The sequence below is a fragment of the Lissotriton vulgaris genome, chromosome 10, assembly GCF_964263255.1.
Source record: "Lissotriton vulgaris chromosome 10, aLisVul1.2, whole genome shotgun sequence".
Lineage (NCBI taxonomy): Eukaryota > Metazoa > Chordata > Amphibia > Caudata > Salamandridae > Lissotriton > Lissotriton vulgaris.
In genome coordinates this window covers 793,550,936-793,578,843 of record NC_141698.1, presented here as the reverse complement: position 1 = coordinate 793,578,843, position 27,908 = coordinate 793,550,936, and the positions used below count along the sequence as shown (strand labels likewise).

The window sequence follows — 27,908 nt, the reverse complement described above, 5'->3', positions numbered from 1 at the left end:
CCGACCCTCAGTGTCCGCCTCCGCATACTGTACCGCGAGGGGGACTCCGGGCGCTACCCAGATCAAGACCCCATGCGCATACGTTGAAAAGGAAGAATGGAAGACCTGACCCCTCCATTTTTTAGCAAGATTTTGCGCCCCCTCCTCATCCAGATGCGTCTCTTGCAAACATGCAATCGATATGCCATGCCGCCGAAGGAAGGATAGGACCCTATATCGTTTGGTACAAGTGCCCAACCCACGCACATTCCACGTTAAAAATTTGTACCCCATGTTTCCTGTAAGTGCCCAGCCGGGCCATGCAGTCTGCTGCCAAAATACCGCCTCCTAGGGGCCTGAACAGTGATACACATGATGCCTATACCAACATTTTTAAACAGTTTCCCCCCCTCCTCCCACCCCCCCAACATTGCAACATCAGCAAAACATCTCCCCCCTCCCCCGCCCACGAGCAGGATAACGACAACAACCCAACCTGTCAACCCGCCCTTCCCCCGCTGGTGCCAGGACGTGCACAGCCTCCCCACACACCCCTCACAACCCATCACACACTCACACAACTATTAACTGCATACACCCCCCCCCCCCAGCTCCCCGCATGACCTAATGCATGTATTGAATTCTCCCGGCTCCGGACCAACTGTAGTCGACCATACAGGACCAATTCCAACTGTTGTACCCCCGACTCCCGAACCTTGAGCAATTCCCACCCCGTAAGCCCACCGGCCCCCCTCTCATCCCCCTAAATGCAATGTCAGGTGGCTCCTGGAACAATGTCAAACCAGTGTCCACCCATACTCCTCTCCACCCCGGGAGCCACAGCAGCCATCCAGAGATAAAGTATATACGGCTCCTACATCACCTCAGGGCGGGCCATTCACCTCCAGGGCCCCAGCTCCCCCTGTTTCCTGAATCACCAGGTCCGATGGTGTCATGTCCGGCACCGCAGCTGGTATCGTGTCTGGGACCAGGATTTCCGTAGGTTCCGGCGGGTTTTGAGACTCCGCCCCGGCCCCCTGTAGCAAGGGTTCCAGGAGCATTCCTCCATCAGCCCCAACCGTGATTCTAGGTTCCTCAGCGTGTTCCGACAAAGAGCGTCGTCTCCGTCCGCCTCGGGGCCTCCGCTGTCGCTGGGGTCGGCTCCCCCATGTCTCCTTGGGTCCACCACGGGCTCCCGGTGGAACCCCGTCTCCCCTGACCTCCAACCATTCCCACACCTCCTCCGGGGATTCAAAGAAGTGTGCCTTGCCCTGTGCCAGCACCTTGAGTTTGGCGGGGTACAGCAGCATGTATTGCAACTGCATCGCCCGGAGCTTCTGTTTAACCCCCAAAAAGGATTTCCTCATCTCCTGAACCTGGTGGGTATAGTCTGGGTATATTGAAATCCGGCTATTTTCAATGGTTAGGTCCGGTTTTTCCCTCGCCGCTCGCAGGATGCAGTCCCGATCCCGATAATTCAATATCTTGGCGATCAGAGCTCGCGGCGGGGCCCCTGGCTGCGGCGGGGGAACCAGGGCCCGGTGAGCCCTTTCGATGACAAACACTTCCGAGAGACCCTGCGGGCACAGCTTCGCTCTAATCCATGTTTCCAGGAAACGTTCGGGATCTCCCGCCTCCATCCTCTCCGGCACCCCTAAGACTATAATGTTGCTGCGACGCGCCCTCCCTTCCGCGTCCTCAGCTCTCCGTTCCAAGGCACCAGTCGTCGCTGTAAGGTGTGTGACCGTCTTCCGGAGAGAGGCTACCTCCCCCTGTAGCTGCCCGATATTGGCCTCCGCCTCCGTGACTTTGTCCGCCACCTTGCGGAGGTCCGTCCGCAGGAGATTGACGTCGATGGAGACTGTTTCTATTTGCCTCTCCAGCGCCGTGTGGGAGCCCTGGATAGCCTTTAGGAGTTCCGCACGGGTGGGCTCACCGGAGCCCCCAAGATCCTCATCCTGGCCTGATTGGCGTGTAATCCGTTGGGGCTGCAGTCTCTGCGTGGTATACTGGGTGATCGTGTTAGCCTGTGACGATCGGGACGCCCTGTCCTTACGCATCTTCGGGTTGATCCCAACGCAGGGATGGCTTCAAAGCAGCAGCAAGCCCAATCTCGCCTCCACCCAGTCTGTGAAGAGTTCCGTGCTCAAGCACCCAGCCTTGCACGGTCAGTCCGGCTTCCACACTCCCCCAACACTCCTGTTACAAGCAAAGCCCCGAGAGTGCAGGCACCGTCGGGAAGCGTCGTGCCCCAGCAAAGAGAAATCCGGGAACCACACCACACCAGCTGGGTGGCGCAGTCTCGTCAAGGTACCCTGTGGCCCCCAGTGAGTGCGGCACTGTGTCCCCTCGTCCAGCCGGGCTCCACAGGGAGGAGGTCACTCCACTCTCCACCTCCGGCTAGTATGGGCTGAGCAGTTCGTGCGCCCTGATCTCCCCGCTATCAGTCAGGAAGGGGGGGGTCCCCCAGGCGCCCCAACTCGGCTCCGCAATCTGGAGTCCAATCTGTGCCTCTCGACCAGTGGAGTCCTCAGCGGCCCAGGGCCCCCGCCGGTATTCAGTGGGGGGGTCTTGCGCCCCTCCCCCCCTGTGCTCCAGGATGCAGAAAGGCCCGGGAGAACTGTGCCGGCCTCGTATGATCAGGCAGGGGCTCAGCGTTCGTGACTGCGCCGGTCACTCCGCCTGTCTGTGCTCCTCTGAGCCCCCAGCCCGCTCTCACCTCACGGCCACGCAGCTGCTACTTCTGGGACCTGGGCCTGCAGGCGCCGCCGGTCACTCCGGTGTCCACGGTCCGACGACCGACCCCAAGATGGCGGCCCGGTGGGGGAGGGGCACGCTCCGGTCCTCAGCTCTCCAGTCGGTCCCCCGCTCCGGGGCAGTAGACCCTCGTCCAGGCCGGCAGCCGCACAGTCAGGCAAGCGCACGCCGAGGCGTCCCCACGGGTTCCGACCCCCTTGTCCGCCAGCCGGTGCTCGCAGTCATCTGCACCTGGGCCGAGCTTTCTCCAGGGACGTCTCTCGGGCCGGCACCGTCCGCTGCTCCTCCGCTCACAGCTCCGCCACCCGGGTCAGCGTCCAGGCCCGGGACGATCACCACAAGTCCCCCGCCGGCCCACCGAAGCACTTCAGGCTATGGCCACTCCCGGCCGACCAGGCCCAGACCACGGGCTCGAGTAGGTGAGGCGGCCGCTCTCCAATCGCCGGGGCTGCTCCGCGGCCACTCCGTTATTTCTGCCAGCCGAGATTCGGCCAGACTGGTCCCCGCACCTTCCGTAGTATGTCCGGTCGCTCAGGATGGCACACCGGAGCCTGGGCAGGATTATCCTCAGGATTTTTGGGTCCGCAGGACGGGAGCTGGCAGAGCTCACGTCCTGTCGGCCATGCTGCTTGGCCATGCCCCCGGCTTTATCGGATGGTTATTATAAAAATCAGTTTACAGCATTACAGGGTCCCATTACCATTGAAGGCAGAAGGATAGATTGTCTAACAGCTCATATCCTACGTAGAAGGAGAAGGGGTTCAGATTTAAAGACCATTATGGGGAGTTCATTAGCACAGAGCAAAAGAAATGTAAAACAAAAGGAAATAGTTCAGCAAAGAAGATTTCAGTCCATCGGCTACCAACTGTAGCCTCAGCAAATCAATCCAAAAGTAAAAGAATAGTTCTTAGTAATCAATAAAAATCGATCGACATAGCAAGAAAAACGTTTGTGTTGTATAAAAAAGAAATCCAAAGTATCAGACTCTAGTAACAGCTGAAATCATGTTCCCCCAGGAATAATTAACAGTGAACTTTAAAGAAACATTTAGGAATGCCGAAAGTTGCACATGTACTGAAAAAAGCAACATTTCAATAGTTGTGAGGAGACATTGTATTAAGCCAGGGGAAAGGTCAGCAATAGAGAAAAAGCATATTCGAAATATCCTTTAAGTTAAATTACACAATTTAAATTAATACAATCTAAATTAATATAAAATGTAGCATAATAAAATCAATTTAAAAGGGGACTATGTAGAACTTTCACCAGACATTATTATATGGAAATGTTAGAAATACCCTACAATATTCTCAATATTCAGATAAGTACATAATTTTCTAAATTCACATTATAAAATGTGTTTTCCACTTTTCATAAACAATAGAATTTCTAGTATTATGAAAAATGTGAAAACCGTACTTATTTTCTACACATTTTGGCACAGACTCTTCTAAATTGTGCATTCTAACAGAAGGCATTATAAACACAAGTAAGTACTAATAAACAACATGTTCACAAGAAATTCTCATTAGTACAACTCATTTATATGTATTAGCGTTACTTTGTATGAATGTTTTCATCATCCTTCATGTTAAAGCATGCCTTTACGGTGCTTATACTACACTTGTCCCAGTTTCATGTGCCACTGTGTCTAACATGTGTAAAGTGTACTTTCAGCTTTTTGTGTCTTTAATCTGTAAATGTGTTGTGTATTATGCTTTTTGAAATGTGTAATCAGGTTTTTAGAGATCTCGAGTATTTACAGAAGGCATTGGACTTTCCCATCCAATTACCATATTCACACAGATATTGCAGCAAGTGAAATCTCTGGAAGAACTACCCATGATGTGCTGTTCACACCTAATTTATAATTCCGATATGGCTAGTAATTCCCGGTTCTGTTCTACCAGAAATTAACAGACCACTCTTAATGCAGGCCTACGTATTGGTGCGCTTATTTTTAGTATTCATTTGGCAATCCACCAAAACCACAATTTGGTGTTTAATAACTCCTGTGCCCTTCAAAAGACTCGTCCACAGTAAAAACAAATGGTCTGCCAGTTTTTAACATATTGTATTCAATTACTTGGTGCATCCCATTTATATGTAAGCTAAAAGCATCACTTAGAGAATGCTAGTTAGACGGCTGAGAAAGAGGGAGGCATTTATTCTCAGTGGGTACGAAAGGGAGTTCTACTGGTTCCCATGCCTCTCATGGTAATTACTTGACTGCATGCCTTTTACAAACTTAACATTTTACCTGCTTAAAGTGCTCACCTGGAACAACCAATCCTCCTTCACTCCTGATGTATGGTCAGGATTTCAAAGTAGATAACATGGATATTTCCTCTTTCCAGATTGATGACTTTTTACAAGCGTTGCTCACCTACGACAAAGAGCATATTCACGAAAACTGCCTAAAATCCATCAAAGAGCAGTACCTGAGAGACCCAGAGTTTAGCCCTGACCTGGTTCGCACTAAGTCTTTTGCTGCTGCAGGCCTCTGCGCATGGGTGATCAACATCATTAATTTCTACGAGGTATGTTGAGTCTTGTTCCAATGTGTAATTCTTTAGAGCCTCATGAAGTGCACATTGTTAAAACTCTATGGCGGAATCTTGCAAAAAACATGAGTAACCAAATAACAGAATGCATATATTCCTATTATGTTGCAGACATAGAAGATGCTTTGTTTTGGAAAGATCAAATAAATCACTAGAGACCTCATGAGTAAAGGTGCTTTGCAGTCGCAAAGCCTGGTGAGTTTAAAACAACACAAGACTTTCGACCACGAAACACCTTTTCACAATGTATCAAAGCCCTTTTACATACAAGAGCATTTGCAAATGGGAGGATGTATAAAGCTGGCATTCCCCCCTGGCAGTTATGTAGGAGTACAATGAAGATGAGGTAGGCAAGATATTATACTGCTCTGCGTATATTCCCCAAAACATGCAATTTTAGAAAAAAAAGGAAAAGTGCTATTAGAAACTGACACTCTACATATAATTGGTGAAGACTTCAATAGCGTCATAATTTCAGAGGTAGATAGTATCACTACCCCTGCATCAGGCACAGCACCTGCAACACACATGGCACATTTTACATGGGAAATGGGGATCACAAACAACTAGAGACTGAAACATCCTGGGAACCGGAAATAGTCATACTGTTTGGGAGCGTACAGTGTATTCCCAAGATTTGGCTATATAGTTATCCAGAATGGTGAGATCTCATCAACAGATTTTCTTGCAAGACAGATCTCGGACCACTCCCCACTAATTGTCAAAATGGGTGAGCACCTGCAAAGCTAAGACTCAACTGGAAATTTAAAGCATGGGAACTAGAAGACTCTGCAATAATGAAGGGGATACAAATTGATACAGAAATGCATTTTAAGGAACATGTAAAGTCTGTTAAATCTACAGGAAACATATGGGAGTTATACAACATGTTACGAAGGGACAAAGCTCAGAATGTAGTAGACCAGAAAAAAAACAGAAACTAGACGAAATAAGAAAAATAGAGGCAAAACCTTTAACATTAGAATGGATGGTACCCACTCAACCATCTCTGGAGATACAAAGGCAGATAGTCGTATTGATTAACGAATACATTGGTAAGACTGTTAGCCTGGCTTGGCAAAAGGGAGGAAGAAGCCAGATGGATAGGGGGAATATTAGACACGGAAGGGTAACACAAAACAGATAAACCTATAGCGTGTGCTTTAGAACAGTATTATGGCAAATTCTATGTAGCTGAGAAACTGGTAGAGGAGGCCAATTTGAAACATTTCCTAGAGGTACTGGACTTACCAACATAACACAGTTAAGACCAAGATGATCTGGAAAAGTAGTCACAATAGAAGAGGTGATAGATGCAAGTAAACAAATGAAGATAGGCAAAGTCCCGGGTCCCAATTGGATACTCACAGAACTTTATAAAAGACTGTCTTTGATACTGAGTCAACACTTCTGAAAATGTATCAGGAATCTAGAGGCCGGAAGGCACTACCTCCAGACCACAAACATGCACATATGACAGTAACATATAAGAAAGGGTAACAAAAAAGCACATTTTGATCATACTGACCAATCCCACTGCTAATTGTAAAGATCAACATTTTGGCAACAATTCTCGCCTCAAGATTGCAGGCAGTGATTACTTCACTTATCCATAAAGATCAATTGAGCCTTATTGCACAACCATCCACAACATTCAATCTTATAATTGTGTGTATACACACACCCTTACCAACCAACCAATTATTAGATGCTGAAAAGATTTTCAATGTGCTAGAAGGGCCCTTTTTGACACTTCTAAGATTTTGATTTTGACCAAGTTTCTGCTGCTGGGTGACCCTCGTATGGAATAGTCCCACGACAGTTGTTAAAGTAAATAATTTGATTTCAAACAACATCTACTTGGAGTAAGAAACTAGACAGAGGTGCCCACTGTGCTTGCTCCATTTTGCTATAAGCATAGAAACCCTGGTCTGCTGGGTGAAAGCACAGGAAAACAGTAAGGGATTTCAGGGGATGTAAGCTTGGCAAAGGAAACAATTTCACTATATACATATGATATCCTGCTCTATGTTATGGACCTGGATAACACAATCCCTAAGAAATGGCCCCTTGTACGCTGTCTTTGTCGACCTAAAGTCAGCTTTTGACTTGGTCTCCAGAGACAAGCTTTGGAAAGTTCTGGCCGACGAAGGGATAAGTCAGGAACTTCTCACACTTATTGTACGACTGCATGAAAACAATTATGCTAAAATTAGATGGGGGTCGCAGGGAGAAGTAACCGAGCCCTTCCCGGTAGAGCGTGGGGTGAGACAAGGCTGCGTCCTGGCGCCCACATTATTCTCGATATACATAAATGGAATAGTAGACTTTTTGAAAAAGTCCCCTTCTGATGCCCCAATAATCGCTGGTTCGCGTGTCCCCGTCCTTATGTTTGCGGACGACACGCTGATATTATCCCGCACCCCAAGTGGCCTCCAAAAGGCGGTAAATGCTTTTGGGGAGTTTTGCGACTTGCGAGGCCTAGAATTAAACACCAGCAAGACAAAGTTTATGTGCATGAATTGTAGGACAACATTCAGGGGGGTTATTACTTACAAATGTATACCTCTTGAACAAGTAGATGCCTTTACCTACTTGGGAATAACACTCCAGGGGAACATGAAATGGAAGTCTCACCTAGACACCGCTGCCCTAAAGTTCAGCCAAATAACAGGAGCATTATTACTAAAACACAAAGCTTCCTTAACGAAACCGATAAATTGTGTGCTTGAGATATACCAAATGAAAGCTATCAGCGCCAGTTTATATGGCTCAGAACTATGGAGTTTTGGCAACCTAGCAAACTTGTCCACAATAGAAAACAAGTTTCTCAGGGGTCTGGTGGGAGCACCGCAAAGTACCCCTACTGTACCTCTAAAATTGGACCTGGGTAGGAAAAACATTGTGGACATAGCAAAGTTGCGCCCGTTGCTATATTGAAGACGGTTAATGGTAACCCCGGAGTTAGCCCACTACGCTACAGCGTTGTTAGATGTTGTCTTGCTCAATGAGTTTCATAAAATAGCCTGGTTAAAAGACCTACGAGGGCTACTCTCAGAGCTAAATCTAGACCACCTGTGGGGCAATCCTGATGTGTCTTCTTTTCCTTGAAAGATCGAGATAAAACGGCTGTATTGGGAGATGGTGAACTATAGAATTTTTGCAAATGGTAATAATTGCTCGTTGTCGAAACGCTTTCTGGATCTAAAAATGATTCCATTGTGTGAAACTTATTGGGACTTGATTGAGAAACCATACGACAGGAAACTGTATTTTCAATTTAGAGTTGGATCACTCCCAGTGAATATGTTTAAAAAGAAATGGTCTACAGCATGGGATGAACATTGCTACCTTTGTAAAGATAAACCTGAGCACGTCTCCCATATATTGTTTTGCTGTCCCTTATATGTAAATCCAAGACGTAAATGGATAAGACCTCTTTGCCTTAATATAGGGACGAGTAGCCAAGTGGTAGCACTCAGGATACTGGAGACTGATGGTTCTCCATTATTTGCAATTGCAGTCGCAAAGTTCTTGGGCTGGGCCTGGGCCATCCGAACACGTACCTTGCTAGGAAAAACGCTGTGAAGATTTGTAGTTTTTACCCATAAAGTTTTTTAATTATGAGTATAATTAATGATGATTCAAATGTTAAAAGCTTATTGCATTCGACTTATAACTGTATAATTCTTGTTTTAATACTGTGTATATAGATTAGCCTTTTTTTATGTATAGTGTTAGGGAGGAAGTGCTTTCATGAATGATGTCGAATAAAGCTTTGAAAATTGAATTGATATTCCAGCTGTTCGTGGAATATGGCACGTACTAGATTTATCGGTGGCCTTTGATACTGTCACTCACAACTGACTCCTGTTGAGGCTCCAGGAATCCGGTTTCAGGGGGATGGTACTCAAGTGATTTGCCTCTTTTCTGACAGACCACCAACTAACAGTTTGGGCCCTGCTTTTTTCGGCTCCCATTCCACCCTTAAAGGTGGGAGTCCCACAGAGCTCTATTCGCAGCCCTACATTGTTTAATATTTACATGTCTCCTCTAGCGAATCTGGCTGAGACTCATGGCGCAAAGATAGTGTTGTACGCTGACAACACTCAGCTGCTCTTTTCCTGTGACAGAGACGCAGGCTTCAGAGGCGAAGAGATCAACTCCTGCTTATCGGAGGTGTTTGCCTGGCTCCAGCTAAATCAACTGAAATGCAATTCCGAAAAATCTGAAATTATATTTTTCAGCCTGCCCCCCAATAATTTGTGGCACAACTGGTGGCTACAGGACATGGATCCGCCTTCAACCTTGGTTAGCCCAGTCAAAAACCTAGAGGTGAAAATAGAGGACCCCCTAAATATGAAATCACAGATCCAAGGGGTAGCCGGACAATGTTTCGGCCTCCTGAAAATGTTAAAACAGTTTTTACCCCTCCTTGTGATCCCCACAGGAAACCAGTGGTCCAGGCCCTGCTCGGTTCCAGACTGGACTACGTTAACATCCTCTAACTAGGACTACCGGAATACTTACTTACGCCTTCAGGTGGTCCAAAACGCTACAGCCAGGGCGATACTTTTACTTGGCCCGAGGACACGGATGTCCCCCCATTTGAAATCCCTTCTCTGGCTCCCGATCCACAAGAGGATCTATTTTAAGGCTCTTGTCTTGACCGTTAAGGCCCTCCATGACATCGCAGCTCCTTATCTTAGGAAAAGAGTCCAGTTTTTTCCATCCTCGGTACGCCCTGCTCTCCTCGTGACGTCACTAGCTCGCACTCCCGTGTTCCTCCGTTCTCGAACTGGAGGTCAATCCTTTCAGGTGCAAGTTGCCAAACTCTAAGAAAGATGCAGGACCTCTCTTTCAGGAAGTCCCTGAAAACCTGGCTGTTCCAGCAATAGCCTCTGCGTTGTCTTGTTAGCTAGACCAACCACACTCTCTTAGCACCAGGACACTCTTTTGAGTAACTCCGGTTACAAAAGAAACTGGGGAAAATCTATCTTGTTCAATACTGCTGGCTGGACTCTAGATCAAGAGATGTCTCCAGGGATTGAGTTCTCCACAGATGGCTGCAAATACTGTGGTATTAAAAAAAACTAAGTTTTGAATTATTTCTACCTAGGAGCATAGAGAATATCTTAGGAGAAATCTTGGTAGATGGGGCCTACTGGAAGACCCTTCCCCTTACTCTAATCAGCTGAGCTGCGATCTGCCTTCCAAGAACAACTCTGAAGGTCCTAACTAGAAAAATCTGAAATGGCGGGATATTAGAAGAATACTGTTGGGTGACACAGCTACTTAACATTAACAATTGAGTATATTGCCCAAGAGAAGACCAAGCATTTCAACTGAAAAGGTTGATGCTGGTTAAACCTACATTCTTTCATTAGCTTTACGGTAGCAAAGGGGAAAAACCCCTTCTTCTACTGGCTACAAGGGCAGCAGTAATGGCTTGGGAAAATTCCACTAGATGCTGCCACTGGACGTACAAAATTACAAACAAACTCCTTTGGGAAGGTATAATGCTCAAGGAATCAAAATAAATAAATAAAGTGATTTATGGAATGGGGTAATATTGCTATATCAAAAGTGGGAGATCTTCTTGAAGAAGACACAATTAGAACCTTTCTGCGCTTACAGCAAGAATTCAATTTAGCACACAGCCAACTTTTTAAAACCACACACCTTCGGCATGTACTATAAACTGAATATGTCCTTTCGAATAAAGAGTTCTTCTGAATTAGCTGGGCAGATGGGCAGTCTCTTCCATATGTAAAATGTAAATTGATACTTGTATAGCGCACTACTCACCCGCAAGGGTCTCAAGGCGCTTGTACGAATACCGCTGTGGAACCCAACCTGGCTTTCCCTGTGAGGCGTCCACTCCTGGGCAACCCCAAGGTGGAGGCCAGGCATCCTTAGCGTTGTGGGGGCCGTTGTGGAGATTAAGCAAGCTATTGTCCAGAGTTGCAGAGTGGGACTCCATGATTGGAATAGGCACTGAGGCGAGAATTATCAGGTCCGTGGAATTTTGAGCCTAAGACCCGCTGAGGCGGGGAATTGAACCCTGGTCCCGGGCTAGACCTCTGCATCAGAGTCTGCTGCTCTAATTATTGAGCCACACTTCTCCACTTCTCACTTCTCTGTAAAACGCTGTGGAACGGAACCTTCCCCTACCTCCCTTGGGCGATGGCTCAGTACTAACTCTCTGGGTTCTGATAACGATCCAACAGCGTCCCTGGCAACACGGTCTCCTCCCCTTTCTCATTCTATGCAGGAGCCAATCACGAGTGACGGAAGACCGGAAGCAACTGACGCTGACCCCGGAAGTCCCGCCTATGATCCCGGCCCGGAACCCGGAAAAGGCGACCGCGGAGAAGGAGGAGCGTTCTTGACGGCGGACTCGTGGCAGGAGACAGCATACCAAGAACTGGAGGCGGTGGACGGAGATAGCGGAGGCAAAGGAGAAGAGAAGACTGGAGGCGAGGAGGAAGAGATCTGGAGCGAGGACTGGTGGAGTCCCCAGGAGGTGGCTGGAGAGCGGCCGCAACTCGGAGAAGAGTTGCGGCGGGGCATGTGAGTACCCTGTCTCCTGGTTCCCAGGTCGAACTGTATAGTTGTGTATATAGATCATCCCCTCACTGTATAGCACTCCTAGGAGCACTGTATATAGAAACACTCCCCGAGACACTGTACATAGAGAACCCACACCGGATCCCTCACTGATTTCACCCTCTTCCTTCCCGCTAGTACTCTTTCCCATCTTCGCCCCTTCCGAACCCTCCTCACTCTCTCTTTTTCCCCACCACAACCCGGGTGTTGGTGTCATTATTCAGAATCCAACCAGGAGGACTAATTGCCCTGTTCTGTCTCTCTTTAACTCCGAGGGCCACCGGATCCACAGACAAAGAAGAAGAAGACGTACAACCAGAACTCATCCCGGATCTTTCCTCCCTGACGACTGCATCCAAGGACCTTCCTTCTTCAATCCTTTGTTACCCGTACCTTCCACAAACCCCGCTTGTGTGTGTGACAATAAAGAAAGCTAAGACATAGCCCACTACATCCGGCCTCCACGCCTGTTATTCCGGTCCGCCCAAACCCATAGCCCACAGGTGGTGTCAGAAGTGGGATATACCGGAAGCATGGAGGTGGCAGTAAAAAAGCTGGCTGAATCCCAGGAGCAGATGGGGAAGCTCATGGAACAATTCCTCAAGACTGCAGAGGAGGATCGGGGGCAGTTACATGACGTCCTGAAAGGCCAAGGCACAGCGCAAGACCAGGCCCTAGGAAAATTAACCGACGTGTTGGTACAACAGAGGCCCGTCACCTCCCTTCCGTCAGTAGTACTACAGAAGTATGTTCCGGGGGAAGACCCGGACTTCTTCTTTACAAACTTTGAACGTCTGGCCCATGCTGCTGCTTGGCCACTCGACCGTTGGGGCCACTATCTGGGTCCCCTGCTTACCGGTGAGTTACAGGCGGCCTACCAGCAGGCGAACATCCAGGGACAGACCCCGTATAATGATATAAAGACCTGTATTCTAGAGCGTCTGGGGATCGACGAGGAAACATACAGGATACGTCTCCGACAAGCAAAGGAAGGGCCACAGGAGAATCCCAGGGCTCTCTCATTCCGTATTCAGGATTTGGCTAATCGCTGGCTGAAGCCCGCCACCTCCTCCAAAGAAGACATTCTAGCGAAAATATATTTAGAACAATTTCTGGCTTCCTTACACCCCTCCACCCAGAAGTGGGTACGCCAACACGCCCGCCTGACGCTGGACACGGCGGTGGAAATCGCCAGTGCTTTCAGCCGTGCCCAGGAGACTCAGAGGATAAAGGAAGAACACCCACCTGAAGCCATCATCCCAATCACATCCGAGCCCAAAGGCCGTGCCTACCCAGAAAACCAGACCCGGTCCCCCTTTTTCCCTACCCGGTCCTACCCCGACAACCCCCCCCTGGACCTCAGCGCTATCATTGTGGGGGTTACGGTCATATCGCCCGAGTATGCCCACCGAAAGAAGAACCCATGGAGGTAGGACTGGTTAGAAACCTGGTATGTGATACGTCGGAGATGGAACCCCCTCGCTTTCACTGTCCGGTGAGGATTGACGGACAACCATTAAGGGCTCTTGCCGATTCCGGGTGCCGGCAAAGCGTATTACTCCCACAGGAACTTCCGACCCACATAGGACCAGTGACCGGTACGGTTGCCATCCAATGCGTACATGGCGACACCAAGAGTTATCCCACTGCCAGGGTACGGGTACAACATCATGCAGACCAAGGAAGCCTACTGACCGTAGGCTTGGTGCCCAATTTGCCGGAACAAGTAATTCTGGGCAGTGATTACAGCGGACTCCCTCACCTCCTCCAGAAAACAACAGACTCACTAGAGAAATGGTGGGCAGAAGCACCATTTCCCCAAGCCAGTACCAGTACGGAGATGCCTGTTAAACCCTACAAAACCAAGAGTCAGAAAAAGAAGGAGAAAAGAAACCACACTACCGCATATCCAATACAACTGAATGACCATCCCTGGGAAACTGATAGGGAGTTCCGGGCGGCTCAACAGGAAGATCCCACATTACAGAACGCCTGGAGCCGGGCTCTGGATAACGAAGACCCTCTTCAAGTAGGTCCATACTTCTATAAACGGAATGGACTATTGTACAGAAAGGGCGGACCTCAGCAGGCCTCACAGTTGTTAATCCCCGGCCCCTTTCAAGAGAAGGTGCTGTTCCTGGCCCACAGCCACCTATTAGGGGGACACTTCGGCGATGTAAAAACAGGACAATCCATCCTAGACCGGTTCTATTGGCCGGGGGTCAGCAGATAAAACGATACTGCCAGGAGTGCCCCGTCTGCCAGAAAAACAGCCGATATCGCCCTCCTCGAGTACCCCTCCAACCTATGCCCCTCATAGACGTTCCCTTCAGTCGAGTCAGCATGGATCTCATAGGCCCCCTACTTCCTTCTAGAAGTGGGTGTCGATACGCTCTTGTCTTGGTCGACTATGCCACTCCTTTTCCTGAGGCAGTTCCCCTGCGCCAGCCTACCACCCAGAACATTGCAAAAGCCCTTATCTCGATATTTTCAGGTGTAGGTTTTCCTCGAGAGATCCTAACTGATCAAGGGACCCCCTTTGTCTCCTCCCTCATGAAACAAGTATGTTCCCAGCTTGGTGTCAAACAGATAAGGACCTCTGCTTACCACCCCCAGACCGATGGACTAGTCGAACGCTACAATGCCACCCTAAAAACCACCCTAAAGAAACTGTTGGCCGTAGAAAGTAAAAGATGGGAAGAGATGCTACCCCTAGCCTTGTTTGCAATCCGATGCAAGGTCCAAAGCAGCACTGGTTTCTCCCCCTACGTACTATTACATGGGCGGGCTCCCCGAACCCTGTTGGACATGGCACGAGAAGCCTGGGAGGCCGAGCCTGACCGCACCAAACCCCTCCCGGAATATGTTGCTAATTTAAAAACACACTTGGGACAAATAAGGGAAATCGTGCGACAAAATCTTTTGACGGCTCAGAACTCCCAGAAACGTCAATACGACAAAGGAACTAAGCCCCGTTCCTTCGTCCCGGGTAATCTGGTACTCCTCCTCCTACCATCTTCAGACCATAAACTACTGGGTCAGTGGCAGGGCCCTTTTGTGGTCCTACGACAGGTAACCCCTGTGACCTACGAAATAGAGTTAGATCCTAAACGAGGGGTCACACAGATTTACCATATAAATCTCTTAAAAAAATGGGAAGGACCCCGGCCTGTTCTGTCCAATCTCACTACCCCAGCACCCCTCCCTTACGAGGTCTGTTTTGATCCCGACTTACGGGAACCACAAAAAGAAGACCTTCGAACTGCCTTGACCTCCCTACAACAGGTATTTTCCTCCCTACCAGGCCATACCACGGTCATAGAACACGCTATTCTAACCGATCCTGGAAAAACCGTGAGACAACGGCCATATCGAGTTCCAGAAGCTCGACGGACGGTTATTAAGGAGGAGACTGACATGATGCTGAAAATGGGCATCATAGAACCGTCCATTAGCAATTGGAATTCCCCTATTGTTTTGGTACCGAAGCCTGATGGTTCGGTACGATTTTGTATAGACTTCCGGGAGGTCAACAAGATCTCCTGTTTTGACACATACCCGTTACCCCGGGTGGATGAAATTGTGGAACGCTTAGGCAAGGCCAAGTACATTAGTACCCTTGACCTATGCAAGGGCTATTGGCAAATTCCCCTCCGTGCGGAGGATAAAAAGAAAACCACCTTTTCAACACCCGATGGCCTGTTTCAATTTAAGGTGATGCCCTTTGGGCTTCACGGTGCTCCCGCCACCTTTCAGAGGGCCATGAATCAGGTCCTACAACCTCATTCCCAGTACGCAGGGGCCTACCTAGATGACATTATCATCTATAGCGACGATTGGGATCAACACCTACATCATTTACAGAAAGTAATTTCCTCGCTGGGGAGCCATGGGTTCACCATAAATCCCTCCAAGACCACCCTGGCTGCCCAAACTGTGAAATATCTGGGGTTTTTACTGGGCGAGGGAGTCATCAGACCACAGAACAAAAAGATAAAAGCCATACAGTCCATCCCCTTTCCACAGACACGCAAGGAATTAAGGGCTTTTCTGGGCCTCCTGGGCTACTACAGGAGGTTCATTCCCAACTTCTCACAGACCGCTGCTCCCTTAACCGACCTCCTCAAAAAGGCCACAAAGGCCGAAGAGGCCTTACGCCATCCAACCCCGGGGTTGCTTCAAGCCTTCAGCCAACTGAAGCAATCCCTTGTTTCCGAACCCGTCCTTGTTAGCCCCGACTACTTCAGGCCATTTATCCTTCAAACGGATGCTTCAGATCAGGGTATAGGGGCCGTGCTATCCCAGAAAGACAGAGATGGTAACGAGAGACCAATCCTCTACCTTAGCCGAAAACTCTTTCCCAGGGAGCTGAATTATGCGGTGATCGAAAAAGAGGCCTTGGCTATTAAGTGGGCAGTAGAAAGCCTACGATATTATCTGGACGGACGCAAATTCACCTTATATACGGACCATGCGCCACTAGAGTGGATGGCAAGAAACAAAGGACACAATGACCGTGTTCTGCGATGGTTCGTTACCCTTCAACCCTACAGGTTTAAAACCCTACATCGAAAAGGGCTGGAGCAGGGAAATGCCGACTACCTGTCTCGTTACCCTCCCCCAACAAACCCTAGTAGAAACATTGCTAGGGGAAAGGGATGTGGAACGGAACCTTCCCCTACCTCCCTTGGGCGATGGCTCAGTACTAACTCTCTGGGTTCTGATAACGATCCAACAGCGTCCCTGGCAACACGGTCTCCTCCCCTTTCTCTTTCTATGCAGGAGCCAATCACGAGTGACGGAAGACCGGAAGCAACTGACGCTGACCCCGGAAGTCCCGCCTATGATCCCGGCCCAGAACCCGGAAAAGGCGACCGCGGAGAAGGAGGAGCGTTCTTGAGGGCGGACTCGTGGCAGGAGACAACATACCAAGAACTGGAGGCGGTGGACGGAGATAGCAGAGGAGAAGAGAAGACCGGAGGCGAGGAGGTAGAGATCTGGAGCGAGGACTGGTGGAGTCCCCAGGAGGTGGCTGGAGAGCGGCTGCAACTCGGAGAAGAGTTTCGGCGGGGCATGTGAGTACCCTGTCTCCTGGTTCCCAGGTCGAACTGTATAGTTGTGTATATAGATCATCCCCTCACTGTATAGCACTCCTAGGAGCACTGTATATAGAAACACTCCCCGAGACACTGTACATAGAGAACCCCACACCGGATCCCTCACTGATTTCACCCTCTTCCTTCCCGCTAGTACTCTTTCCCATCTTCGCCCCTTCCGAACCCTCCTCACTCTCTCTTTTTCCCCACCACAACCCGGGTGTTGGTGTCATTATTCAGAATCCAACAAGGAGGACTAATTGCCCTGTTCTGTCTCTCTTTAACTCCGAGGGCCACCGGATCCACAGACAAAGAAGAAGAAGACGTACAACCAGAACTCATCCCGGATCTTTCCTCCCTGACGACTGCATCCAAGGACCTTCCTTCTTCAATCCTTTGTTACCCGTACCTTCCACAAACCCCGCTTGTGTGTGTGACAATAAAGAAAGCTAAGACATAGCTCACTACATCCGGCCTCCACGCCTGTTATTCCGGTCCGCCCAAACCCATAGCCCACAAACGCTTATTGATAAAATGCCAGACAAACTAGTGCACATCAAAACAAAATGGGAAGAGGCACTAGGGGAATTGGAGGATATTGACTGGGAGGCAGCACTAATGCAAGAAAGATAAGACTAAGGCAGGTGCAATTGAAAATCCAGTATAGCATATTTTTTAAGCAAACTTTATAAAATGGGATGAGCCAACACCTCCCCCTGCCTGGAATTTAATACTGAAGAAGGCATGTTTCAGCAAACACTTTTGGGATGTAGAAAGGTACAGATATTGGAAAAATATAACATGAAAATTGTGTAGAATCCTTGATTGTGACATTCCAATGATCCCACAGTTTTCTATAATGGGAATACCCAACAATGGTGACCTGCCAAGAGCAAAGCTGACGTTTTGTATGTAGGAATTGATGATTGTTAAACGAGACCAGGTTTAAAAGTAGGGTTCCCATCTAATGCCCAAGAACAGGGAATGGCAACATGGAATGTATCTAAATGTGGGAACAGTGATGGTGACATATGAAGCAAAACGCTGCACGTGCCAAACCCATGCCATTTGGGGCCACTATAGCCTGGGAAACACCCTCCAATCACAGGCAATACTGGAAAAGAAACAAAAAAGACAAAAATAGAAATAAAAACAAAGAGAATCAGTAGTCTCAAACTCTGTCAGAGGTACGAGTTATAAGGCTGGACCAGGAATTACTGCTAATAAATGTCAAATGATGCTAACAATATGTGTATATTGCTCAAGGACTTCTTGTGGATGTTTCACCCTACCACTGACAGTCCTTTATTGTTCATTGCACAAACTAAAATTTCAATACCAATATTTTTAATAAAAAATAACGTGACATCTACTTCCTATTTAGTAGTCACAGAGAAATGCATCAGTGGTTAGTAACCATATGTAAACCTTTGATCAGATACTGACATCACAAAGGGGTAGTATCTGATTCACACATGGAGAGCTGACACCCTAGGACAGCTTCCCTTTTAAGAAGCATGTTGGATGGCCCAGGAGGAGCAGGACATGGTCCAGGAGACTATTGCATAGTTTCCCCTATGTCTTGGCATATTGGAAACTCTATTTTTTGTAAAAGCAGCACCTCCTGCCTTAATGGATATGGGCTGCTTTTTGTAAAAATTCCATTTGAGAAAGCAAATGGAAAGATGGTTGTCTGCTGTCGCTTGTTAGCAACCGTTCCTCCATTCAGTCATAGATAGGGGGGGTCACAGTTTGTGACCTATGTCATACATTTTCATATGGAATGATGTTTTGTGACCCCCTACGAGTAGCCATATTAGTATTAGTTCGCATTGCAAAATGACAGGCAGGTTGCTAAAAGTTGGTGCGCAGATGGCACCTACTATTTGCAAACTGTCCATGCTTTCATCAGGCTTTTAATCTTTCTCAAAGTTCATGTGACCCATGCCTGACTGAAACCATACTTAAATATAGAGTTGATTGTAAAGCTCAGACCTAATATTCTGTTTAGTTCTCTTGAGATTGAGTTATATCTAGCCTATACTGTATAAGGTTTAAATCTATAATAACTCCATTAAAAGGCCCACAGCCCTCATTAGTTTACATATATAAAGACTGATAAAGACCTGCCCAACCACAAACTAAAGTGCAATTAAAAGAAAGGAAAATGGGAGAGGATGAGTCATCTTTATTTCTTCCTGACAAGGCCAACCCAGTGTAATTTTGTTATACACGGTAGCAGCAAGAAGACTGGTCTAAGGTTACTCTCCTTGACTTTTGTGGTTTAGGAATGTAACTAAAACATTGTTTCTTATTTTTGTTTCCTCCATTTATTTGTGCTTGGATTAAAGGTGCAAGGTTTAGAACCATTTTTTAAGTATGATCTAATTATTTTATACAGTGTAGAGAATCTAGGGATATTAAAATCATATCAATTTCATCATTTGGAAGTGTTTAATTTTTTAATTGATTTAATGGCTGGTTCAATAGAACCTTGGTCAATATTTACTATCACATTTGCCCACAAACACAGATTGGGCAATACCATTTGGTACATCAGTCCCCTTGTTGTATATTTATAGCAGGTCAACAACCAAACACCCCAGACCGCAAACAATCAATGCAAGGTGTTGTGACAGGTACAGTGAAAAGAGTGCTGTCATCATGCACATGGGATAGTGGTGAAACAATGACACAGCATTTTCCCAAAAAAGTGAGACATATGCACTTGCAGCTATGAACGTCCACAGCTCCTTGATGTAGTCATGCAAAAAGTGCAGAAAAGCAGTGGTAAGCATTCTTAAAGCATCAGGTTTCAGGTGCCTTAGATTGCAGGTTTACAAATTATTCTGGTGTATTTCAAAATATTAATGGATTCACAAGGTACAATGCTGTTGGCAAATTTGACCACTCCTGCAAATCCTTAATGTTCCATGGGTAGTTGGTAAATGACCCCCAGGCTATCTCCAGGGATATGTGTATTAAAATATTAGAATATAGCACTCTTGCATTTTTAATCCATTAGTAGTCCTGGAAGGTCAGACATTCCTGACGGAGCAAGTGTGGGTTGTAAGGAGATGTGGGAAAGGATAATGAGATGTGAGTTTGAGCAAAAGTGCAATACACAGAATTGCTATGCTTAAAATAGTCCCACATTAATACTTTGGATGCACTGGCAATAGGAAGACACTACATACCCTGCATTATTTATCCTCTAAATTGAATACATGCTTTATATCACTGTTAAAAAAAATCCTGTTTTGTAAACACTGGAAAAACACAGTTTGTCTGTTTTGGTGGTTAGGCAACTGGGTAAACATTGATAAGCACTGATTTCATGAAGTTTGGAAAACACTGATAAAAACACCATTAAAATGCACAAACAATAAACACTGAAAACAGGACAGCCTAGATAAATCCTATTAAATATAACAGCAGCAGCAAGGGCTAGAGGGGTGCTCCACCCCCAGAGACGGGAGGGTGAAGGGGTGGGATTGGGGTGTGGGCAAGGGTGGGTGTAAAAAAGGGGGAAAAATCCGTATTGCAAGAAAGAAATATGCATTAGATAAAAGCAAGTTATGTTTGTTTAATAAATATTCTGTACAGAGGAGAACTAAAGCTATTACTTTAAGAAATGTCTAAATTAAGATTATTAATTTGGAACGTTGCAGGCCTTAATGGCAAGCAAAAGCGAGGATTGGTACAAGAGGAAATTGATTTGTATGAACCCCATTATGCGCTTTTGTCAGAAACGCATATTAGCTACCAGGACAGAAAACTACTATCTCAATTAGGCTATGATTTGGTGGTATGCTCAACTTTGGGAGCCTCCATTCGGGGGGGTGGCTATCCTTAAACAAAAACGAATGGTGGCTGAAATTCTTAAGACCGCTTCAGATGCACGGGGAAGGTGGGCGATTGCTCAAGTAAAATTTGGTTGTAAACAATTTGTTTTATGCTTGATATATGGGCCTAATATAGATGACCCAATACTGTATGATCAGCTAAGTATAGAGTTATTAGAATGGAAGGGGGAGCTTTTGGTCATGGGTGATTTCAATTGTGTTATTAACTATAAAATAGATTCCACTGGGCAGGGATCCCTAGGTAGAATGCGCAAAGTTAGATCTGCGATTTTGGAACTGGGTAGATTGCACAACCTGAAGGACACATGGCGTACTAAACACCCCTCAATAGTGGGACACACATACTATTCGGCGCCCCACAGATCTTGCTCCCGAATAGATATGGTCTGGGCAATGGATCAAATAATTGGTCAGTGTAACATTGAACTATGCCCAAGGATTACATCTGATCATAATCCAATATTATTAGAAATTGAAAAAAGAGATCAGAGGCGGGAGATACGATTCTTGACTTTTCCAAGATACTTACTTGCAGAATCTCGTTTTGTTATATTATTAAAAGAACATATTAAAGAATTCATAGAGTTTAATATTAACTCTGCTAATATAAACACAGTCCGGGACACTTGCAAATGTAGCATTAGAGGCTTCACTGAGCAATATATTTTGAGTTCAAACGCTGAGAAACGCCGAGCCACTAGGATAATTATTTCTGACATACTGCAAACAGAATTGCAACTCGCTGAAGCTACTACACAAACAATATCTAAGATTGAAGAATTAAGAATAGAGCTGTGTATATTGCAATCATCTATTAAAACGACTCTTAGAGAGAGATACTGTGCTAAGATTCATAAATATAAAATGACTCAATACGAAGGGGGAGATGGAATTGGTAAAGTGCTGGCATACAAAGTAGCAGACAAAAAAGCAAAAACTAGAATTAAGAATATCAAAGGCCCTGATCAACTTGAATATGAACAACTGGATCAGATTTTAGACCAGTTTGTTAGCTATTATAGACAATTATACACCCCAGACAATACCCCCACTAAAGCTAAAATACAGCAATATCTTAATGAACATTTACCAACACGAAGAGATAATGATATAGAAACTTTACAACAACTTTATTTAAAAATAACACTAGCAGAAATAAATTTAGTTATCTCTGCTCTACCTCTGGGGAAAGCTACTGGAGAAGATTGTTTACCCTTAGAACTGTACAAGATTTGTGCACAAGAACTACTACCTCTACTAGAATCTGTAATTAATCAGATAGCCACATCTGGAAAAGCTCCTACATCTTGGAAAATAGCTAAAATAATATTTTTCCTCAAAAAAAATAAACCTCCGGAGGAGTGTGGCTCTTATCGGCCGATTTCTCTTCTCAACTCAGATGTAAAAATATTTGCTAAAATCTTGGCAAATCGCTTAGCTCCAATCATGCCAGATCTGGTCAATTTACAGCAACATGGGTTCGTGATGGGAAGAGACACTACAGTTCATGTAAATACTGCAATAACAGCTTTTGATGTAGCCTCTATTACTCTCACCCCACTCGGAATGGTTATGCTAGATGAGGAAAAGGCATTTGATCTAGTCGGGTGGGAATATCTGTGGGAAGTGTTGAAGAAGATGGGCATACAGGGTCAATACCTTTTTTGGGTATCTTCACTTTATGACAACCCACTGGCCAAGATTAGCTATGGGGGAATGGATTCAGAAAATGTTCAAATAGGGAGAGGAACAGGGCAAGGTTGCCCTCGATCCCCTCTGCTATTTGCTTTATCTTTAGAACCGTTTTTAAACGCATTGTTAGTACAAACTAATATTATTCCAACCCACCATGGTGGGAAGAGTCTGAAAATAACTGCTTTTGCAGATGATATTGCTGTATATACCTCAGATTTAATTAGAGCCATACCTGAAATAATCAAAGAAGCTGCACAGTTTGGTACTGTCTCAGGCTATAAATTAAATGTAAGCAAGACACAAATCATTGCTAACTATAAACCAACAGAGACTGTACCTGGCATATGTCAAAGTGCGACTTTCCCAGGAATTAAATTGACAGCAAATATAGATAAGATAATAACTATAAACTATGAACCTTTGTTAAAAGAAATTGCTTTAACTTTTAAAAAATGGCATAAGATTCCATTTAATTCAGTGGGACGCATCAACCTTATAAAAATGAAAATCAGACTTATTAATATGGTTATACTCCGATAAGAATCACTTATTAGTTTGGGCTATGGATACCTAATTAGGGGTAAAATGGATGACAGCATTAAAACTGCGGCTAAATGGACTGATAGATTGGGTATTAATATCACCCCCACACAAATTGCAGCTTCACTATGCCATATAAATAAAATAGTCCACTCATCTAGTTTAAGATTACAATCATATAGAACCATCATGCAGTTATATTACACGCCGCAAAGAATATCAAGATGGGCACAGGGTAATTAATTAAATGATAGAACAAAATGTCCGAAATGCGATTTGAATGCAGCTGGCATAGAACACGTGCTCTTTTCATGTCCAGGGCTACTTACATTTTGGAAGGGGATAATTGATGTCCTAAATAATAAACAAATTATAACCCCACCTCTTACAATACACTTGGTGCTACTGGACATACAAGAAGATAATTGTCCGCATAAAGACTTGATAATTATAATATTCGCATGCGCCAGGTTAGTAATTGCAAGATCATGGATCTCAAAATAATCTCCAAATACATTGGAATGGTTTAGTTTGGTAAATGAAATAAGAACAATGGAGTTTTTACTAGCAAGACCTAGAGGTCCACAGGCAATAAAAAGGAAGGAAAAAATATGGAAACATTTCTTTGAATCTTGAAACATGAACTTTAAGCTTTTATAATTTGAAGAGGCTAAGTTTATTGAAAATTGTACTTTTTCTTGTTGAATATATTTGTTCATGTTTAATTGTTTTTCTGCTGGTGTTCAAATGAACAGACATTATCTGTCCATAAATTGCAAAGAATTTGTATCAGTCATTCTGTAAACTAGTGACTAGATGAAGGGTTTTATCAATACAGTTATTCTACTTCCCAAAATATAAGGCAAGTAGTGACATTGTGGTGGTGGCATGATGAATAAATTAACATTTCAATCTCTCAGTGGGGTATGTCATAGGGGTCCACGAAATTCTATTTAAGCATCTGCAAAACCTCTCAGTGGTGTAAACCATGGTGGGTTATAAATTGCACTGTCCTACAGTGGTGATCTTTCCTTCCTCTGCGAGGCAAGTGAGAAAAAAACTATTACCACCGTGTCACAGAAAAAACTCATAACACCTGCCATTCCTCAGGATTTTATCACACCAGTTATTCAGGTTATAACACAGTACCAATATATATTTATACTGTGCCAGTTAAGATAAATATTGTCTAATAACAAGTTATTTTTCAAAAGTGTAATACTAGTGCATATTCACAGATGTATTACTCCAGTGCAAAGAACAAATTCCCTTTTATTACCATGATACAGTGCATCACAAGAGAAAACATAACCTGTTTTCTTATGCAAGTTATAGTGACTTGACAGAGGAAGGCACTTCTGATAATAGTTGCGAGGACCAATCAATGTAATTTTACTTCAACAAGTGGACCGGGTAAATACTTTTGATTTTAACTACTACTCGTTGAAAGCAGTATGGTATATACTGTATATGCAGATGCACAGAGAGAAATGCGGCACTTATCATTTCTGAGTGTGGACAGGTACAATGCATCGAGTGGATCAAGATATCACTCTCGTCTCTTAACAGTGGTAGTAAATGTCATATTACCAGAAAGGGCCACATTATGCACGAGGGTTGACTATATTATGCAGCAAGAAGAGGCAAAGCATGTAGTACATTTTGAAGCAGTATTACTTCACTATTGTTATTAGGTAGAGCTTTTCAGACTGGCTGCAAAAGACATATTGTGTGCTTACCAAGAACTTATAGGAGCTTACAGTTTGCCTTTTGCTTACTGTTTTGCTTACTGCTTTATATGTCACTCCCATCTGCTTCCATCTTATTTGATGACTTTGCTTGTTCATCTTGTGTGTTCCTTTCCTGCAACATAGCTTCATTTCCATCCTTTCGACTCGCTGACTTTTGTCCTTCAACTGCTAATTTTTAGGGTCCACTTTTTGCTTTTAGTTTAAGCACTCCATGTGACTGCATACGTTTTTTCTCTTGTGAAATTGTCTGCTGTGGTAACAAACTGGAATTCCATCTTTGCACTGTAGTAATAAATATGCCAGTGTGTTCTTATTAGAATAATTTCTCGAAATAGAATGGGGCTGCATCATACAGAGCAGAGCACCTGCTTTCTGCATTTTGAGGTGTCTAACGTGCATATAAACAACTCCGAATATCTGCATGAACTTCTCACTGTTTCCAACTTGTGCTGTCTGTATTTCATGCGCTAACTCAGGGAATTTCGAGTTATGTGCTGGAACTTTAGGCACAACAATAGCAAAAAAACAAGCTCTCTGAACTCTGCTGTTCACGGTGCAGCCATATGTCACTGCCTTGCCTTGCAAACTAAATGCAATGCTTATAAACTCACATTATTTATACCAATATATAACACCTAAATGTCAAATATAATTGACTAATAACACATTATCAAACTAATTAAGGATACAACATTCATTGTTGTCTCAGTCATAGTTGTAAGGATCATGTGATATGTACTCATCAATAAGATGATTCACAACATCTGTAATTGCATCTTTCATTAAGTGAGAACTCATGAGAATTGCTTTCGGTATGCTATTTATATCTTATGCGGCTGTTGCACGAGTTATGAATTGGGTTCTTTACAATAACTTGCGTACTTGCAAAAGGATTGACATCTTGCCATCATGGATTGCCATTATACTGGGAGCCTGATTTTTACCTTTTGAACAAACATTCCCACACAAGAATATTTAAAGAGAATGCTTGTCCATTGCTTATATGCTGCATCGTAAAACGCCACCAAACCATATAGCAATGTCAAATACAAGCATCTTGTTGTAAAATTCATTCACAGAAGGGTTATGTATAGCACAAACTGGAACTAAAATAAAACTGTGAATTGTGTGCCAAATCCGATGGATGTTCTACTGTTCTGGCAAGTTTCAGGCAGATATGTAGAGGCATGAAGTCTCTGGGATGCTCTCTGGGATGAATTGATCATCGCATGTGAGGGACGCCACCCATAGAAAAGGGCATACCCTGGATCAAGTCTGGACCTCCAATCTGCAGATCTCCACTCCTTTGATAACTCCATGTGCTTGGTCTGACCACCATTTGATTAGATTCATTCTTCGATGTACTCCTTCACCTAAACTTCAACTAATAGAGAATCAAATGTCCAGAAATTGGAAAAGAATAGACATGGACCTGTTTCGATCCTGCTTAAGGCGCAAGTCCCCCCCCCCAATAGAAGACTTTCAGACCCAGGCAGAGAGTATCAACTTATGGCTGTAGTCGGCTAGTGACTGTGTTGCCCCCCTAAAAAAAACAAGCTCATGAGACCTCACGACGTAAGTTTAAGCAAGGCTATTGATCGACATGCTTTTTTATATCCCCAGATATTACATCAAGGCAAGGTGGACTTAACTTCCACGACTTTAGGTTATATTTTTTTGCGGCTTTTATAGGTCGCCTTCGTAGTTTACTTAATCCAAATGATTATTATTATTTTTATAAATTTATGTTAGGAGAACAATCCCACATGTTTTTATCCAAAGTAAATGATCCAAATTACTTTAAAAGTGTAAAGTTCAAGACCTCAAGAGAGAGTGTCAAAATTTGGTTCTTGATTCTTACAACATGTAGGACTACGCTTTTCCACCCTAAAATTCCTATATGGGGTAACCCCGGATTTCCTGAAATCTTTCATGATGGGGCCTGCAAGATCTGGGCCCGGTTGGGAATAAGAACCTCGGGTAACCTCTATGGCAGTAATGGCCTCATGGATTTTGAGACACTTAAGATACTTTATAAACTGACTGAATCCATGCGGCTCAAATACCTACAAATTCGGGACTACTTTATACGTTGCATGAATGTAAAGACAATCTCAGACTCCGATATCTGGAATTGTTTTTACACGGATAAGATTAAGTCAGTAATGGAAAGGGGCGACCACTCGGTGCCCCCGAACTTTTGGTTGGGTGCCCCGATCCCCCCGGGAAACCATTTTGGGCGGGAGGCGTGGCTCGGCTGGTATGCCAGAAGTGGCGTAAGTGGGGCGCGCCTTTTCCCGCCCAGGAGGGGTTGTCCTAGACACGCGCACGGAAGACCACGCCCAGTAGGCGTACCGGAGGAGGGTCCCCGCCCTCCCGCAGATGGATAAATAGAGCGGGAATCCAAAGAAGCGTCCTCTTGTTCCTGTGCTCTGAAGGCTGCACCCACTCGTTGCTCGTGAGCCCTCGACGGAACAAGCGGCAATTTTGAGAACTTGTAATCTTGTTGTTTCTCTTTCAGTTATTTGGAGTACGAAGGATCCAGGACCTCGTTGATCAACTAGAGCAGAGTACTCGAAGCCATGGCCGGCAAGAAAGCAGGAAAGGGCTCCGAGATGGAGAAGGTATTGCGCCATTTGTCAAACCGAATGGCGAGCATGGACCGAAAGCTCAGAAAAGTTGACTCAATCGGCCGGGGTTTGGCCGAAGTTAAGAAACAGTTAGCGGCCCAGAACAGCTCAGGCCGCCCTAAAAAGGTAATAGGCCCGGCCTTGCCGGGAGTAGTCCCTGAGGGTAGGGGGAAGCGTGTGAAGAGGAAGGCGGTTTCTGGGGAAGATCCGGTTCCCGAGGTACCCCCAGTCGCCCCCATTACACCGGCGGTCAGCCCGGTACCAAACCCAGATATAGGTTTACCAATCCCGGTTGTAATTACCCCTGTTAATGACGAGGAGATGCCCCCGGAACTGGCCATCCAGTTAGCGGCAGTGCTGCCCTGGCTCAAGAAAAAAGCGGGGGGGGCAGTGGCCGCTGGAGACCCGGCCGAGGAAGCT

At 45.4% G+C, this 27,908-nt stretch overlaps 1 protein-coding gene across 1 annotated transcript in view; it reads left to right on the top strand.

The window, feature by feature from the left end:
* The window catches only part of DNAH11 (dynein axonemal heavy chain 11), a 3,435,931-nt gene that overhangs the window by 2,305,215 nt on the left and 1,102,808 nt on the right, over window positions 1–27,908 (top strand). Inside the window, exon 61 of the mRNA XM_086939827.1 lies at window positions 5,095–5,277. Within this exon, the coding sequence (XP_086795953.1) occupies window positions 5,095–5,277 (183 nt within the window). The remainder of the gene's footprint in view (window positions 1–5,094; window positions 5,278–27,908) is intronic.